Source organism: Apteryx mantelli, chromosome 7 (assembly GCF_036417845.1).
Source record: "Apteryx mantelli isolate bAptMan1 chromosome 7, bAptMan1.hap1, whole genome shotgun sequence".
Classification (NCBI taxonomy): Eukaryota; Metazoa; Chordata; class Aves; order Apterygiformes; family Apterygidae; genus Apteryx; species Apteryx mantelli.
This window is the reverse complement of record NC_089984.1, coordinates 7,144,124-7,160,593: the sequence shown is the minus strand read 5'-3', so window position 1 is coordinate 7,160,593 and position 16,470 is coordinate 7,144,124. Positions and strand designations below refer to the sequence as shown.

General features: G+C 39.2%; 1 protein-coding gene across 2 annotated transcripts in view; it reads left to right on the top strand.

Annotated features, from left to right (window-relative positions):
- Positions 1–16,384, top strand: part of MACROH2A2 (macroH2A.2 histone) — a 28,700-nt gene extending 12,316 nt beyond the window's left edge. For both annotated transcript variants that reach the window (XM_067299731.1, XM_067299732.1), the window contains exons 3-9: positions 3,768–3,874; positions 6,166–6,363; positions 7,970–8,080; positions 9,146–9,245; positions 10,474–10,563; positions 12,288–12,462; positions 15,667–16,384. In XM_067299731.1, the coding sequence (XP_067155832.1) occupies positions 3,768–3,874; positions 6,166–6,363; positions 7,970–8,080; positions 9,146–9,245; positions 10,474–10,563; positions 12,288–12,462; positions 15,667–15,832 (947 nt within the window). In that variant the 3' untranslated portion in view covers positions 15,833–16,384. The remainder of the gene's footprint in view (positions 1–3,767; positions 3,875–6,165; positions 6,364–7,969; positions 8,081–9,145; positions 9,246–10,473; positions 10,564–12,287; positions 12,463–15,666) is intronic.
- The last annotated feature ends 86 nt before the right edge of the window (positions 16,385–16,470 follow it).

Below are 16,470 nucleotides of genomic sequence, written 5' to 3'. Positions count from 1 at the left end.
TCCAACCATGAAAAACTGGCCTCATTTTCATTGGTTTTATAGACTTTGCAAGATGCCAGACTACACTCTGAGTGTGTGCAGGGCTGACTACAGTCATCATCATCTAAATCAAGTATCATCTGAATGTGTCCCATAATGCACCTTCCCAAAGTGGGAGGCTAAAAATACCGATGCTTCTTGCTTAGGAAGCAGGAGATGGTCTGTTGGTTGACTGTTGGATTTGTCAATGGAAAGCCATCTTCTTTGATTCAGGGCAGGACACAACACCAGCAAATACTTGCTCCTTCAAAGGACGTCAACTGACATTCTCCTCTGTCTGGTATACTCACCTGCTTTCAAGAGACACACTGAGCAGATGCTTTTCCACTTGCAGATGGAGGACCAAGGACTCCATCATCTGATACATCTTTTCAGAGCAAAGGTATTCTTGGGCAGATTTGCACATGGCAGTGTAACAGGAACTGTCGAAGCTTATTCTCAAGGGGAAGTAAAAAACGAGATAACCTGTCTGAAATCTTTCTAATTCTGTGATCGGTAGTTCTCATATGTCTTACCTATCGGTCCCACTGAGCACTGCACAAAAGCAGACCAGACTCAGCTGAACAAATAGCTTTGGCCTGGCTATGATGCTTTTCGTTTCCAGACATCCAAATCTGTTGATCCATCAATACCTAAAGAAACCTCTTTTTTCTGTATGTGGTGTCACTGGATAAGAAAATCTAACCCAATTCAGTTTATAGCTTGGCTCCTGCTTATATTGGTTATAAGACAGTCCTGTTCTTCACTGGTCCAGAAAAGGCTGCATTAAAAAGACTTAAAATATCTTTTGGGGTCACTTTTATTTTTGCAAGTTGGAGATACAAACACTACTGCCCAATCTTCCTTTGTACTGTCCTGTAGCCAGAAGAGAGCCTGAGAAACACCCTAATTCTCTGCAAAGGTCCTCACAGAGGGTGAGATTTGACTCAGTATTAAATAATGACAATGTGATCACCTTACATATGAGCTTAGTTGTCTAGGTGTTGTGTAGAGTCAGTGGGCAGTGCTGGGCATGATACAGTTGACCTACATTAGATGTCTACTGAGGCCAAGATGAACGGTAGAATGTTTAGATGAGCTAGTTTGCTTTTAGCTGGCCGTGCTGAAAATGTCCGAATTAGAATAGATCATTGCCTCCTAGAGATTGATTTGAACAAGAAAATTCATTGAACTATGTTCTTTCCTTGAAGTGACGCTTCCAGCGTGGAGGCATCCGGTGTGGATTTTGAATCTTGAGGGAAGCAAGATTATTTCAAGATTTCACTGTAATTCTTAGTATCTGCTGCTGAGAGGATATAATGTAAAACCAACTTATGTCTGAGAATATCAAGCCACCTGATTGCAAAAAAGCTTGTTAGAGGATAAGACCTATATTCTCAGACTTCAGTCTACATAGAGTTTAGATGACCTCAGCTGTCAAGATGTTTCTACTTGAAATATAAAGTAGTCTCTTTAGGGATCTGTTCACATCAGCCGAGGATGTGATTACTGAAGCCTCCAGATGTGATGTTGCATTTTACAAGTGCCATTTTATATTCTTAAGATTGTGAGTCCCTACCTCCATCCTGAAGCGATCAATATGCTTCAAATATATCAAACATCATTATGTTTCAAAATAGAAAAATATGCATATAGACAATCATTAGAAGGAGGTAGGGCAATTATTTACCTATGCAAATAATTGGCATCCTTTGATACATTATTTATATGCATATTCCACAGTCTGTCCTACATAGTCTCTGCCTTGGATTCCCTGCTTCTGGTGTCCTGTGGTAGATGCAAAAAAAGTGGTTGGCGTTTGAGTGTTCTGCATTTTTTGCTCTTAACATTAGGCAGAGGACATTTGAGTGCATCATCTGGACGCTGGCCAGAGGACCCAGAACCTTGGGGCCTGGGGTGAGCACACAGTTAGCAGAATGTGCCTGTTGTTGGCACATCTGAAAGAACTGCAGTTACCATGCAGGTAAGTATGGTTTTTTCCTGATGCAAATTTGCTCTGCTGTCAGCGTATGTCTGCAAAACCCACTGGAGAAGTATGGGTCTCTTTTCTTGCTTTATGCTGGTCTGCGTAATGGATCACAATCTGTTACTGCTGTCTGCTACTGCATTAGCTCCAATGGCAGAGGTCAGGGAGGTAGGTCTGAAAGTTCCAGCCCTGCAGCCCAACATGGGCTAATATAACTGCATTATGTCGGATTTTTTTCAAATCTTCTCCTTTGTAGTCCAAGTCAGGTGTTCCAAGGTTAGGAAATGCCAGAGCTGAGGTTACTGATTTAACTTTTAATATAAGCCCAGTGTGTATTTGTATTGTGATAACATTTGATTGATCACACGCTGATTTTTCCTCTGTGGTTATGATAAACATAATTCTAATATTTCCTAAAATTTAAATGCTTGTCTTTGCAACTTTGGTAATATTTCTTGAAAGTTTTCATGCATAATTGTGAAAAATTTCAACAGATGCTGTTTTTAACATTATCTCTAACATTCAGTTAAATATGTACGTTATATAGTAGTGAAAGCTGGATGACAAGTATGCACCTTTGTTTTTCTAACTGAGTGAAATCGAAGGCTTGTATTTTGCCCGTGAACTGAGAGCTAAACTTCTTGTTGATCTCCCTTGGATTTTAGCTAGAGATCATTATGTAGGTTTCCACTAGATTGAAAGTTCTTCTGTTTGTAATACTTACAGTTCTTTTTTTAATCCATTAAAAGGGAATAAGATGTCACTAACAGAACACTGTTGGGCTATTACTTTCTTGCCTGTATTGTTGACAAATTTAAAAACAAAAATGAAAAACTGAGGAAGGGGACACTGGATACTTTTACAATGAAACAAGCTGCAAATATGTTTTTTATGATTATTCTGAGTGAAATACTCCCTTCTCCTCACTTTCTTACATGAGAAATAACTTAAGTAGGGCCAAACTGTTAGTTAATTATACTGATTGTTACAGTTTAAAGAAGATTAAACTCAAAAAGATTTCTCTGTTTCCTCTGTAAAGATCAGAAGAACCTCAGAGACTTTAGGTCACAACTGAAATGTTACTGCAGATTTAGAGAAACTGTTTTTGAAATGACCTTCTACTCCTGGAAGATATAGAAGGAGCTTTCTACCAGTAGTTTATGCATTGAAACTCTTAAGTTGTCTGCTTGCATCTGAGCCAAACCCTTCATATCTTATTCTAAAATGAAGCTTCTCACAGATTTCCAGTGCCCTTTAATGCAGTATCGTAGCATTGCCTGGCTAGTCTGTTGGCTTTCAGAGTATTTCTTTAAATGCACCTCAGTCTTCATCTTACCTGGTCCTAAGAATCCTTGCTGTTTTGTCAGAACTTTCTTTACTAGGTTTGGGGTTTCTCTGCATGCTTTCCTGTTTTGTTCCTACAGGGCTACTGCTAAATTTTGGTCTGTGTATTTGTATAGAGGGTGTTTTATTTTCTGAAAGAGAATCTGACTTGGGACTTGTAAAAGCAGCTATATGAACCAAGCTTAGCATATTTTCTGCTAGGTGTCCTTTAGGGAGGGACATATTATTTTACATAAATTTGCAAACGTATTGACTGTGGTTTGCTTTCTGCATTTCCTTAGCAAAGATCATTTAAAGCAGGAAACACCCTTGAAAAGGTAACTGGATATTAAAAAGGATTGTAAATGTATAGGAATGTATATGCAGATGTACATAAGTTACATTTTTGTTGCTTATTTTTATCTCAATGTATTTGCAGCTGAAATTCTAGAACTAGCAGGAAATGCAGCAAGAGACAACAAGAAAGGAAGAATTGCCCCCAGACATATCCTCCTGGCAGTTGCAAATGATGAGGAACTGAATCAGGTACCTGTTTACATTTCAGTGCAAGAGTTATGTCTGTAGCATGAGTGAAGCTGCTACTTCTGAAAGTTAGAAACAGTCTAGCCCGACATACGAATGAGGATGCAAATATTAGAGCAGAAGAAAATGAGATTATGCCCACCTATATAAAAGCAAAATATTTGTATGCATCTACTTCTGTTTGTATAAATACATGGAAAGGGACATGGAAAGGAGGATGTTAGGTGGGAGGTTCACTGCATCAAAAAGTTTGACAGTTCCTCGCTAGCTGTTGGGCTCCATGTATAAGCAGTACTGGAAAATAGTGACTCTGGAGAGCAATTCAGCACATGCCCAAACTGAAATCTCTCTCCACTGTCCATAAAGGGACCACAAAACACTAACATAAAAAAGAGGTGTGACTTTTATATGGCTAAAGTTAGATGTGATGAATCTTAAACCTACATGTTCTTGTGTTCTTTCTGTTTCGAGTAAGTATCATGCTACAACAAGTGGCACACATGGAATCTTTACAGTTTGCTGTTTGAGGTTTCGAAATACGTGAATTCCTCCTTGATTTTATGGGAGAAATTTTGCTAGTTGTCATCCAGGATCCCATTCTTTCAGTAGCCCTTTGGAAGAGGCTGGGTATGCCCTCATATTGGCTAATTAGTGTTTTTCTTTCCATGTTCATGCAGGTATCTGTTCCCCTCTGGATAGAAATGTGCCTTAGGTGCCTGAGACCAGTTCTTGAGCCACCAGTGTCCGTATAGGACCTGAGTGCCCTCCTTTTCCCGTACCTAGATCTTACAGGGCATGATATATACCCAGCAACCCGGTGTTCCTTTTCGTGGTTGTGCCTTTGAAGTGGAACTTCCCCTGGCTGCAACCCTAGGCTGTCTCCTTAGATTTAGTGATTTTGTTAATATGGCTTAAACTAATTAGCTAATTGCTTAATGGCAACTTTTTATATATTTTAGCTCTACACTGAGAAATACCAGTATCTTTTGGTCCCTTTATTTTTCCTTACTGGTATGTCTGCTTTTACTGGGACTCCAGGAGAACACATCTCTGAATTGAAATTTTGCTTCTTTTGCAAACTCTGAGTCCTGTTAAAGTGGGTAAAGCTTATGATTTATTTTTTGCTCAGGGACATCCAATTCTTACATAAAATGTGCCATATGGAAAACTTCTTTCCAAAAGCTGTAGAACTGTGTGTTTTCTATTATACTGTGTGTGAGGCCCATCTTGGATAGGGGTCTGGCTCACTTTCTGTGACTGCTGCATCCAGGACTGCCTCCCCCTCCATATGCCTGAGTCCCATTAGCACCCAGACTGTGGTTTTCAATGCTCTGACTTTGAGGATTGCTTGTGGAATTGCTTCTGCTAAACTTGTTGAGTGAAAAGAGAGATCATGGCACGGGCTGTGAATTGCAGCATTCAGAGATGCTGGAGAGGTTCAGTCAACACCAGAGGATCTCTTCTTGGAAAGCCCAGTGTGAAGATGGGTGACATCATTCACACTTTGAAAGATTCTTGTGCTACGTTTGACTCCTTTAAAAAATTAAAACCTGGTGCCTGTGAAGGCATCCAGCTCTTGCTTCTCTGTTACAGGGGACTGGAAAGTCAAAACAGAGGCCAGAAGAGGGCAAAGAATGATAATATTATCAGTCCATTCCCTGCTAAGTAGTACTGGTCACAGGCCTGTGAAGTGGGGACTAGATCTACTGCTGTCAGTTAGGAGTTAAGTAGATTTTGTCCTCCAGATAAGGTTGTGGCCCGCTCCAGGATAGTGAGAGAGGACCCACTGCTTCCCTAAGTCCCATTCCTATTGCTTACTTCTACAAGGCCGGTGCTTGGAGCTCATACTTCCACTAAATCCACTTCCCTACCAGAAGGGTCTATAACACATCCTTCTCTGAGCAGGGCTGTGGTGCCGTAAGTTTTATGTAGCCTGCTGGTGCTTATCTCCTCTTCAGTTACTTCATTTACTGCTTGTGAGTCACCAAGAGTAGGTATGCAGAAAGACCAGCACTGAAAGAAAGAGTGACTGGCCTGTAGAGTAACTGCGTTTGCTGGGGTGTGCTGACTGAATAAACACTGTGACCTGCCAGGTTTCTGTATCGTTATGGATTTCCTCCTAATTGGATTCTCCCATGATAAAGGAACAAGGTGCAGCGCTTTGGGACAGCGTGTGCTCTACCTGTATATGTGTAATGTGATCAGTGAAAACAGCTTGAGTGCATAGTAAGAGAATCTGTAAGAGAATCTGTAATGGGATATTTTCTGCTCCTTTACACTATTTCTCCTTGCAGTTGCTAAAAGGTGTGACTATTGCAAGTGGAGGTGTCCTGCCTAGAATTCAACCAGAGCTTCTAGCCAAGAAACGGGGTGCCAAAGGCAAATCTGAGACTATCCTTTCCCCTACTCCTGAGAAGAAAGGAAGGAAATCCATGGTGAGCAAAAAGAGTGGGAAGAAAGCAAAGTCTGCCAAGGCCAGGACACCCAAAAAGGTAAGCATGAGGCAGATATGGGATTCTGAAAGTGTAGGAGAGGGTTTGGATCAAAAAGCATCTAAGAATATTGGGATAAATAGATCAGTGCTTCTGCATCAGTTATTTGTTTGTTACAGCTTGAAATGGGAGGTAGGAGTTGAAAATAGATACACCAGGATTTTTTTCTCTAAACTTTAGAAAAAAGAATCGCAATAATTTTATAATGAATTTCTCTGACAGAAACCTTTAAAGCTTTGAGGGAAACTTTTCAGATTTACCATATCACCCTTTGCAGTACCTTCTCGAAAACTATGTGGAACCTGTTTATCCTCACACTAATCGTGCAGGAATGAGCTTTAGCATTTAAAATACAGGAAGCTGTATTTTAAGTCATTCTGTGGTTGACAGATACCACACCTTCAGCCTTCTCTGGTTACCAGATTGCTGTTAAAGGTTTTCACTGGGCAGAGAACTTGCCCTGACATGGTACAGTATATAAAAGTCATTTTGACAAGCTCTTTGTTTCACTCATTCTTAGCTGCGGTGCTATTAATGGTTTTTAGAAAGTTGAGAGAAGAATAAATGAATCTTAATTTGACCACTGCACCTTCCCTAACAGTGGCCCATCCTCTATCACCGTCCAAGATAGTTTAGTGTGATAAAGCAGCAACCTCGACCAATGCTCCTTGGTTTGTCATTCCAGAGCTTGGATGTTAAAATGTTACTAAAGTTTTGTTTGGATAGGATTAAATCCTTTTAAGCTGTAATCTAAACTTTTTAAACTTGTGATAGATCTGCATAGTTGGGAATATGCAGAAGTTACATTTAAGAAAGGAATAGAATTACTTAGTAATTAGAGTAGGATGCCTCTGTGTGTTTATCTTGGCTACCACCCTTGCTTTGAATTGCACACATGCGGAATTTGGGGCTTGTCAGGAAGAGTTAGCTTCTTGACATCCCTTGAACCAAATACAGAGAGATGTGAGCACATGCTCCCACAGCCCTGGTAGGAGCAGCTTTCCTGCTTCTGGAGCTAGGTTGCTTGAAGGAGTGTGTCCCATAAAGGGGATTTTGTACTCAGACTTCAGCTAGTGGTTAGCTGTTTCATTTTGTCCATCCAACTGCTTGTATTTAGGTGTGATGACTCGCTGTTGTTGGTATGGATTGAGATTTATGATTTGTTAGCTGAGACTTATGATATCGTTCAGATGTTTTTTCCTTCAAATTGGAGCATTTGACAGGGATACTAAGTTGGATTTAGAATGGGCTCTGCTCTGTTAGCAGCAAAAAAACCCCAACCCTAATGCAAACTCACCCAATAAAGACAACCTTAATCATGAGTAAAACCACAAATGGATGTGCATACCCCTGATTCTTATCATGACCACAAACTTATGTAATGCCTTAGATGAACCACTGATCTTTTAGAGTGTTACAGACAACGAAGAACTCTGTTACGTAATATTTCGGGAGTAAAAGGCTATGAATAATATATCGCCCTGAGAAGATGAGATTTGTAGTAGCTGATTAAATCTATTCATTGCTGAGTAATGGTAAATGCTGACTTTGTTTGGAGGGTTCTTGCTTTTCTTTCTTCTTCTTTTTTTTTTTTTTTTTCAAATAGAACAAACAAAAGGACAATGAAAAAGAAGGAGCTTCAAATTCAACATCTGAAGATGGACCTGGGGATGGTTTCACTATCTTGTCCTCCAAAAGCCTTGTGCCAGGACAAAAGGTAATGCAAAGTTATAACGGATGGGAATGACATCAGTGGAGCCTAGTATAAACGGAACAATCCTTTTTATCCAACACCAGTACGAAATCTTCTCTCCATTTTCTATCAGTGGTTCCAAATTTAAGACTTGATCTAAAACTCACTCAAGGCATTGGGGGGTGCTGTCTCCAAAAAAATGAGGGCTGCAAATAAAAGATTTCTAAGAATAAGGCTGGTCAACCTTTCTTCTTGGAGAGAGAGCCATACTGATTCATTTCACTGGTAAACCTGTACTAGGATTTTGTTCGGTTTGGACTCAGCTGTGTTGCTTATAGCATACTGCCGAACCAAATTTTACCTTCTAGGCTATGTTCAGGCAGGTGGACAGAAGCATTTCTGGGCTCTCATGCCCCAGCTACATCCTGACTCAGTTTTTGGCCAGGTCCCTAGGATCACCCAGCAGCTTCCACGTGTTGGTTTGTGCCAGAAGCCTGGGTGCCCCAGCGGAAAGCAGGCTGCGAGGCACTACTCTCTTCAAATTGAGGGCCTTACCAGACCTGCAGAGTGTGCCTGTCTCTGTCTCAGAACAGACTGTGACAGTCCAGAATTACAAAACTATCCCACCAAAATACCTGCATGTCCATATTGTCCAGCTGGACTGTCCAACCCATTCCTTTCTTTTTTGTTGTTTTTTTTTCCCACTCGCCAAGAGGATTTTTTTTGCTGTCCTTAGTTTTTGACCCATTGAATGAAGCTGCAGTTTTTCTTGCAGATTTAGCTATGGAGATGTAGTCAATTTTTTTTTATTACTTTTATTTCAAATAGTAGGATCATCTGGAAAAAATTTTCTAGCAATAATTTCCTTTGGAGCAAGCTTCCGAGCTATGGGAATATCATGAAATGGTCTAACTGGTGTAGAAATCAATTAAAGTTTAAAAATCAGAATTGCACATACTGAACACAATAAATTTAATGATCTCTGAAAGACAGAATCCACCCTTCTGGTTTAGTTATTTGGTATGAAAATTATTTTGCACTCAGATTACTAGTTCTAATTCTTTCTACTCTCTCATCATCATCTTACAGCTTTCTCTGACACAGAGTGACATCAGCCATATTGGCTCCATGAAAGTAGAAGGCATTGTTCACCCTACAACTGCTGAAATAGACCTCAAGGAGGAAATAGGTGAGGCTCTGCTGCACGCAGAAAAAGCAAATCTAAAGTTGGAACAGTATCTGGTCTACTAGCTGCCTGCTGAGATTCCATCCTGTTTCATCTGAATCTTCCTCAGGCCATAAAATATCACTTACAACACTTCTGAAAATCAGGCTGGAACTGACTAGGTATAACAGGCTAATCACTATTTTTTTTATTTTTTTTAATGACAGCTAACGACACTCAAAACACAGATAATTTCTTAAAGCACATGGGCAGCAAAGGTGTAAATAATTCTTATTAGTTTTTTCTTTATTGGATTTTTTTTATATTTGCCTTTTTGAAAATTCTGGAAGGAAAATTATATGTATTAATAGCACTTCTAATTATGCTTTTCACTATAGAATTCTGCATGCTTCAGAAAAACGTGTACAAAGTCTTTTACTGCTCATGTGAAATAAAGAAATGTTGTTATCATTTTTGTACAAATATGGAAATCAAAGCAATAGGGAGGTAAAACTACTTGCCTATGATAACAGTCAGTTGCATTGAGAGGCACAGAATCCAGCTGCAGGCTTTGGATCATTGTTTTACAATGACAGAGGCAGTCATCAGGAATTTCACTGGCATCCCAGCTGTGTTTATTTCGTACATTATTTCAGAAAAGTAATTGGGTTAGCATGTTGCATTGATTTTGGAGACTGAATGATATACATGCTGATGTATATTGCTCAGTCACAAGGGACATGAAGTTAAGTTATAGGATAGAGCTCATAAGCCCTGCATCATATCTTTTTCTAGATTACTGCTCCAACTTACAGGTTAAGAGTTCTGGAGTTTTGCTAGGATACTATTCCTGAAGGAAGGTAGCACACTTCATACTTTGATTTTGTTGATGGGTTATGAACACCTTGTTTGTGGTAGTTTTTAAGCTGATGAGGATGCTTTGTTTTTGTTGTTCTCTGGTCTATTTAGGAAACAAGTCCTGCAAGTTCCGCTATTCACATTTTTAATCTTAAGGCAGAAGAAGGTAGCATACTTGCAAATAATTATATTATATTATGGTACTTCCAGTAATAATATACAAGGTTTTTCAAAACCAATAAAAAGTGAACTTTATCTGTGGCTGACAGAGTGGTAACGTAAACATCAGCTGCTAAACATGATAATACATGTACAATGTTCTTTTAAATACTGTAGAGTTGTTTTTTCTTGTGGATGCTTTGGAGCCAAGGTCTTTTGCTTTGTGTCCTTGCAGGCAAGGCTTTGGAAAAGGCTGGAGGAAAAGAGTTTTTAGAAACGGTGAAAGAGCTTCGCAAATCTCAAGGACCTTTGGAAGTTGCTGAAGGTAAAAAGGATGCTATGTTTTTTTCTGGAAATACTACGTTCCATATGTTCTTTTCTCTTGACATTCTGGTCTGTTCTTGATTATATAGGTACCTTTGCTTCTGTGACGTAAAAGTTCCTGTTTCTTCTTCAAGGCTGTTGCTGATATGAACAGCCTGCTTAGGGGAGAAAAAAGGAGAGGAATAGGATACCTCTGTGCTGTGCCCATTCCATCTTTGGGTATCTAGCTGCCAACACAGATTAAAGCAAGCTGTTTAATTTTCCTTAGGCCATTTCTATCTGTGAAGTCCAAAAATTAAGGAAAATTTATGCTGTCACCTCTGTGCTGTCTTTCCTCTTCTATTTGCACCATGTTCCTTAGCAAGAGCCAGAAACAGCTCACAGTCTATCACATGAACTATGAGAACAGTGGTAGTTCATAAATTTTCTTGCTTTTACGTATTTGATGAACAATATAATCAAAGCAATTTCCTTACTTTGATCACAAATAATGATGTGATAGGATCTTTAGAATTTACATACCTTATTGCTTAAATTGCTGTTCTTCTCCCAGGTACTACAGCTACATTATAGAAATATAAATTATAAAAGAACTCTGTGTTCAACTTCACGTGTTTAGCATATCTATAGCAGCAAGTAGTTTTGGACTTGGGATTATGTCTTCCTTTGTGAACAAATTAAACCAATTCCTCGGGTTTGAAGGTGGGTAGAGGGCAGATGGAGAGAAATTACAATATATTTTCTAGTGCCTTATTTGGCTTAGTATCTCAATACCAAAGAGATTAAATGCTTAAATAGTCTAGTTTTTAAAATTCCCTAAATAAATAGCTTGGCTTTATAATCCCAAATGATAGGGAAAATTTTGTACAATATATTTCACTTTGCTTTTGCACTGAATCATAAATATATGCCATAACTTCAAAGTAAACCACTTTTCTCTGTTAAAGTCACTACATCACTAGCAAATAGACCCCTATTATGCTGTTAAACTAGTCCTAGGAATGAAGGTAATCTTGGTTTAATAGATGGAAAATGTACCCTCTGTTAGCCATTGCATTGTGTTGGTGTGTTTGAAATTGCCACTTCCACTGGGTTTGAGGCAAACAATACTAAACAGCTCTTAGTGGCTGGAGGTCTACTGCAAATACTTGAGCTCCAGCCCAACGGGCCCTGGGTTCAAGTGCTGCTCACAGGCTACGTGGATAATTGGACCTAACTGGTGGTTACTTTCAACAGACTTCTTTGATTTTTCATGTCTTTATGTCTGAAATTACCCAGCTGTGAAGTGGGAATAAATACTGCTCCCTAACACTCAAGCTGTAATGATGATGCAGGATATTGATGAAGCATTCTAATATGGCTGTGGCTGCCCTACAGAAATGTCTATTGAGGAATTAATGATACTGTTGGTGGTGCAGGGTTTTGATACTCTGCATGAAATAAATCCAGAGTCCATGCTGAATGAGAAAGCTATAAAATATTATTGAATAACTACATGTTAACGTACAAACCCTGGGTCCTTTGGTCTCCAAAGAAGTTGTGACTGATCACATAATTAATGACCAGACGATCAGATTATGATTGCAAGGGAATCGTTGTGGCATATGCTAATTCCTAATGTATTTCTTTGGAGAGGTAATGCAATTAACAGATTGCTTTGGATTGAGAGGTCATTGCAGAGTGATTTCTATTCAAAACTAAATGTTGTCTTTTCATTTGTTTTAGCTGCACTTACCCAGTCTAGTGGCCTAGCAGCGAAGTTTGTCATCCACTGTCACATCCCACAGTGGGGCTCAGACAAGTGTGAAGAGCAGCTTGAGGAGACTATAAAGAACTGCTTAACAGCTGCAGAAGACAAGAAGTTGAAGTCTGTGGCTTTTCCCCCTTTTCCCAGTGGCAGGTACGAATCTTTCTGCATAAGAGGATTCTGCATTATGTAACGATTGTATAATTAGCTATCAGAGAGCTGCTGCTGTGATAGAGAGATACCGTCTCATCTGTGACGTGACGGGGGCCAACCCTATCTCTTCTGAGGGCTGTGGCAGGTGCCAGGTCACACAGTGCTTCTCCAGAGTGAAGGAACTTAAAGTGCATTATTTGCATGGAGTGACCAGAAAGCCTTTATGTGAAGAAATCAGCTAAATTACAGGAGAGCTGTGCTTTCTATTGCTAGTGAGTAATTTTCATTCTGCTGCTATGGGCCTGCACCACCTTGGTTTTTATGTCCCCTCATTTTATTGTGGTGAATCTTATTAAAACTCCATTAGTATTATTAAGAATACACCAGCATAATACTGAAGACAAGTGAAGACAATTTGTGCCAGGTAAACATAGGGTATTTACTTAAGTCATCCTGAGAGTATATATTAAACAGACTAGTTAGACAAAATGTTTTCTTTCAGAGGAAAATCACTCTGTTTCTCAAATATAGTTATGCTCTAAAAGGCAAACTTCACATTTCTCTCTTAACAGCTAGCAAATAAAACATGCTTGACTAAGAAATCCAAAGCACTTTTTTTTTTTTAAGCTGTTTGCTAATCTTGATTGGTCCCTGATCATAAGAAGTCTTACACAAGCTCCACTGACTGTAGAAGTTGTTCTTTTATGTTAGAGTTTGTACACTTATGACTAATTTGAAATATAATGACTGATTTTGTTAGTAATGGCCTAAGAATAGAGTGCATAGCCCAGTCAAGTTGTGTTGGCCTTGTAGTGAAAAAATCAAAATAGAACCGCATTTTGGTCACTGAAATCACCACACATCATTGAATATGCAGAAGGAGCAAATGCCTTTTTCACACAGATGCTTTTCAAGACAGAATAACATTTTTATGGACCAGGATAAAAGAGTAAATAGAAAAGCAGTATGATTTTAGTGATTTTTATTTCCTTTATGCACAGATCTTTTTGCTTAGAGTGTTTGGTCAAAGCAAAGCATGGTAAATCATTTTACAACTTTTTTTTATTAAAGTGCAGCCTTTAAATGTGAACTGTAACTCTTACAGCAATAAAAATAGTCTCTATAGGCCTAGGGTCTCTTGCGAGCGTTGTCTAAGAATAATCCAGTCCTAGAGCATCAGCATTAGTGCAGATCCTTCTGCTGCTTAGTTCCCTTTCACACACTATTGCTCTTAGAATTGCTCCTGTTATAGAGAAGAAATAGGGTAGGTCTTAGCAGATGCTGCTCTTTTGCACTTTATTTATCAGAGGACCTCAGAGTTGTCTGAAAAAAGGCACAGAGTTTTTCAAAGACTTCTAACGCTTTTGCTGTCATTTTATGCCAACCTGCATCTCTACACAAGAAATGCTGTTTTTGTTGGGTAGATCAGGACTTATGCAGTATTAGTTCTGTAGATTTTCTTCAGAGTCCCAGCTTAGGAACTGTTTACAGTAACAGATGTAATGTAGGGGAAGTAGCAACAGAGAGGATATCTCAACTGTAGTAGGGCTTTGCACCTCCATGACCTTGTCATGAAAAGTAGAGAAATGCAGTCTAGATGAAATAGCTTGTGCTGGCAAGTAGGTATAATTTAGATGAAAAACATTTTCAAAAAGTTTTTACCGCTAGCTTCATGCCAAAAAGGCATATCAGCGGGGTTGCTGCAGAGAACTGTCGTGGAACTAAAGCTAGTAAATATTGTTTGTTAGTAATCATTTGGATGATAAAGAGTATACATACAGCAGTTGTGGATGACTAGTTCTCAACTGTTCTTTTTTGGACCCGATTTAGTATAAATGTGGTAAGTAGTCTGAAATCATTGACATGAAATTGAGTAAGAGGAATTGAGTAGTGACAAGTAGTCTAAAATCATGACATGAAATTGAATAAGAAGTAGTGAGTAGTACTAAATTTAGGAAGGAAAATAAAAACAAATGCACAGCATAATGCTATTGGGGGAGGAAGAAAAATACTGCAAGGGCGACTCTGGATGCTGTTAAAAGAGATGCCACAATTTTTCAACTATGATGATTGTTAGGCACTGAAATGGCGTATCAGTATATTCTGATGTAGCCCTGTCACATCTTTAAGGACAGGTTAGAGGAACTTTTTTCAGAAGCAGAAAAGTTATGTGTGATCCTGCTTTAGAACAAGGATGCGAGGTAGGTTGTATTGGCCAAATGTTTTGGCATGGATCTGACTTCTGTTGGAGCGTTACCCTGCAGTAGAATCTAAATAGGAGACATGAAACTGAAAAACAGCCAGAAGAGTTATACCCAAAGGCCTATCTGAAATCTCAGCCAGATCTTAACTCACCTTCAAGCAATTCAGTTTGCCCTAGTAAAGTCTCGTCCAGACTCTCCTAGGTATTTGGCTTCCTGCTTGCTCATGTAGCAGGCAAACTGCATCAACACTCCTCAGTGTTGTGCAGAATCAGCAGATCTCGTATAAGCATGCCTCTGCTGAACCTCCAAGGCAGTCTGTCATTGTCAGGCAGCAGAGAAACCCCAGCAAGGAATGCAAAAGAGTGTCCTTCCCTCCCAAATGTCAGTGATACTGGATATGTCACATTTGTGATGTGTTCTCAGCCAGTTCTCTTGTAACACTGAGATGAGGGTGAAGGAACTGAGTTGCAGCTGAATGCTTTTGTACCTCAAAACAGGAATACGAGAATGATTAAGATGGAACAAACACTGCAGTCAAGAAACTCCAGTCTCAGGCACATGGATCAGGTGCCCTAAGACATGTCAACATAGTTGAAAACGACACTTACTGCAAAGATTGGTAGCTTTTTAGTTCTTATGGTAGAGAATATTACCATCAACATGAACGAGGGAATGGGTCCTGGATTTAATTTAGCCTGCCCTACATGGGGTAGGAAAGCTTTATCCTACAGGAGAGTGTTAAAAAATGTTGTGTAATTATAAAAAGTAGAAGCAAATAAAAATAGTAATTATGTCAGCAAGAAAACTAATACAGTAGCAGGTGAATATTACTGTCAAAACCTTGGAGTTGGCTTCTGGGATTTACACATTATAAAACAGGCAGTATCTTAACATCAGTCTGTAGTTGGTATAGCTGTGATTCCTTTCAGCATCATGTGTGCATGATGCTTGCGCAGATGGCTGACACTCACTTGTTTTGTTTTCTTCCCCTACCACATAGAAACTGCTTCCCAAAACAGACGGCAGCCCAGGTGACTCTCAGAGCCATTTCCACCCATTTTGATGGCACCAGCTCTTCCTCCTTGAAGAACATTTATTTTCTGCTCTTCGACAGTGAAAGTATTGGCATCTACGTGCAAGAAATGGCCAAGCTAGACACTAAGTAGCAACAACAGCCAAATGAAACTTTATTTTTCAACATAAACTTGAGTAGCATTAAAAGCATTAGAGGTGGGTTTTATTTTTTCAATGTGGTGAGGAGGGGGAGTGGTAGTAGTGTGATGTGTTGTGACTTGATGAAGAGCTGTTACTAGAGATGAGAGGGGTTTAGTCTGATTCCTTCATGCTATCAGCATCCTCTGCCCGTTTATATCACCTTAAGCAATTTGAGTTACCATCTCTTTTCAGGAGTTTTAGTGTCCCTTGTTACTTTAGTTTAGAAGTTTTAAAGAGTAATCTCATTTTAGATTTGTAGCGATGGATTTTACACACACACCCGCGCATTAAAGAAAGCTCTTAAAAACGTTCTGCTCTCTTTTCCCTTCCCTTGAGGGTGGATGGCAAACTTCTGCCTCCAGTCCATGGTGGGGGAAAAGGATTTTAGAAGTGACGCATGAGGAGCTTCTGTTTTACTTTTAACTCATGATAATCTCTGTAATTACTGAGAATATTTCATGGTGATTTTTCTGTTTGTTTTATAAGAAAAAAGAAGAAAGAGATGTGTCAAGTGTGGTTATTGTTATAAACCCTACTTTTGCTCTGGAAACTTCTCACCTTATAAAAAAAAAAAAAAAAAAGCAGCTTT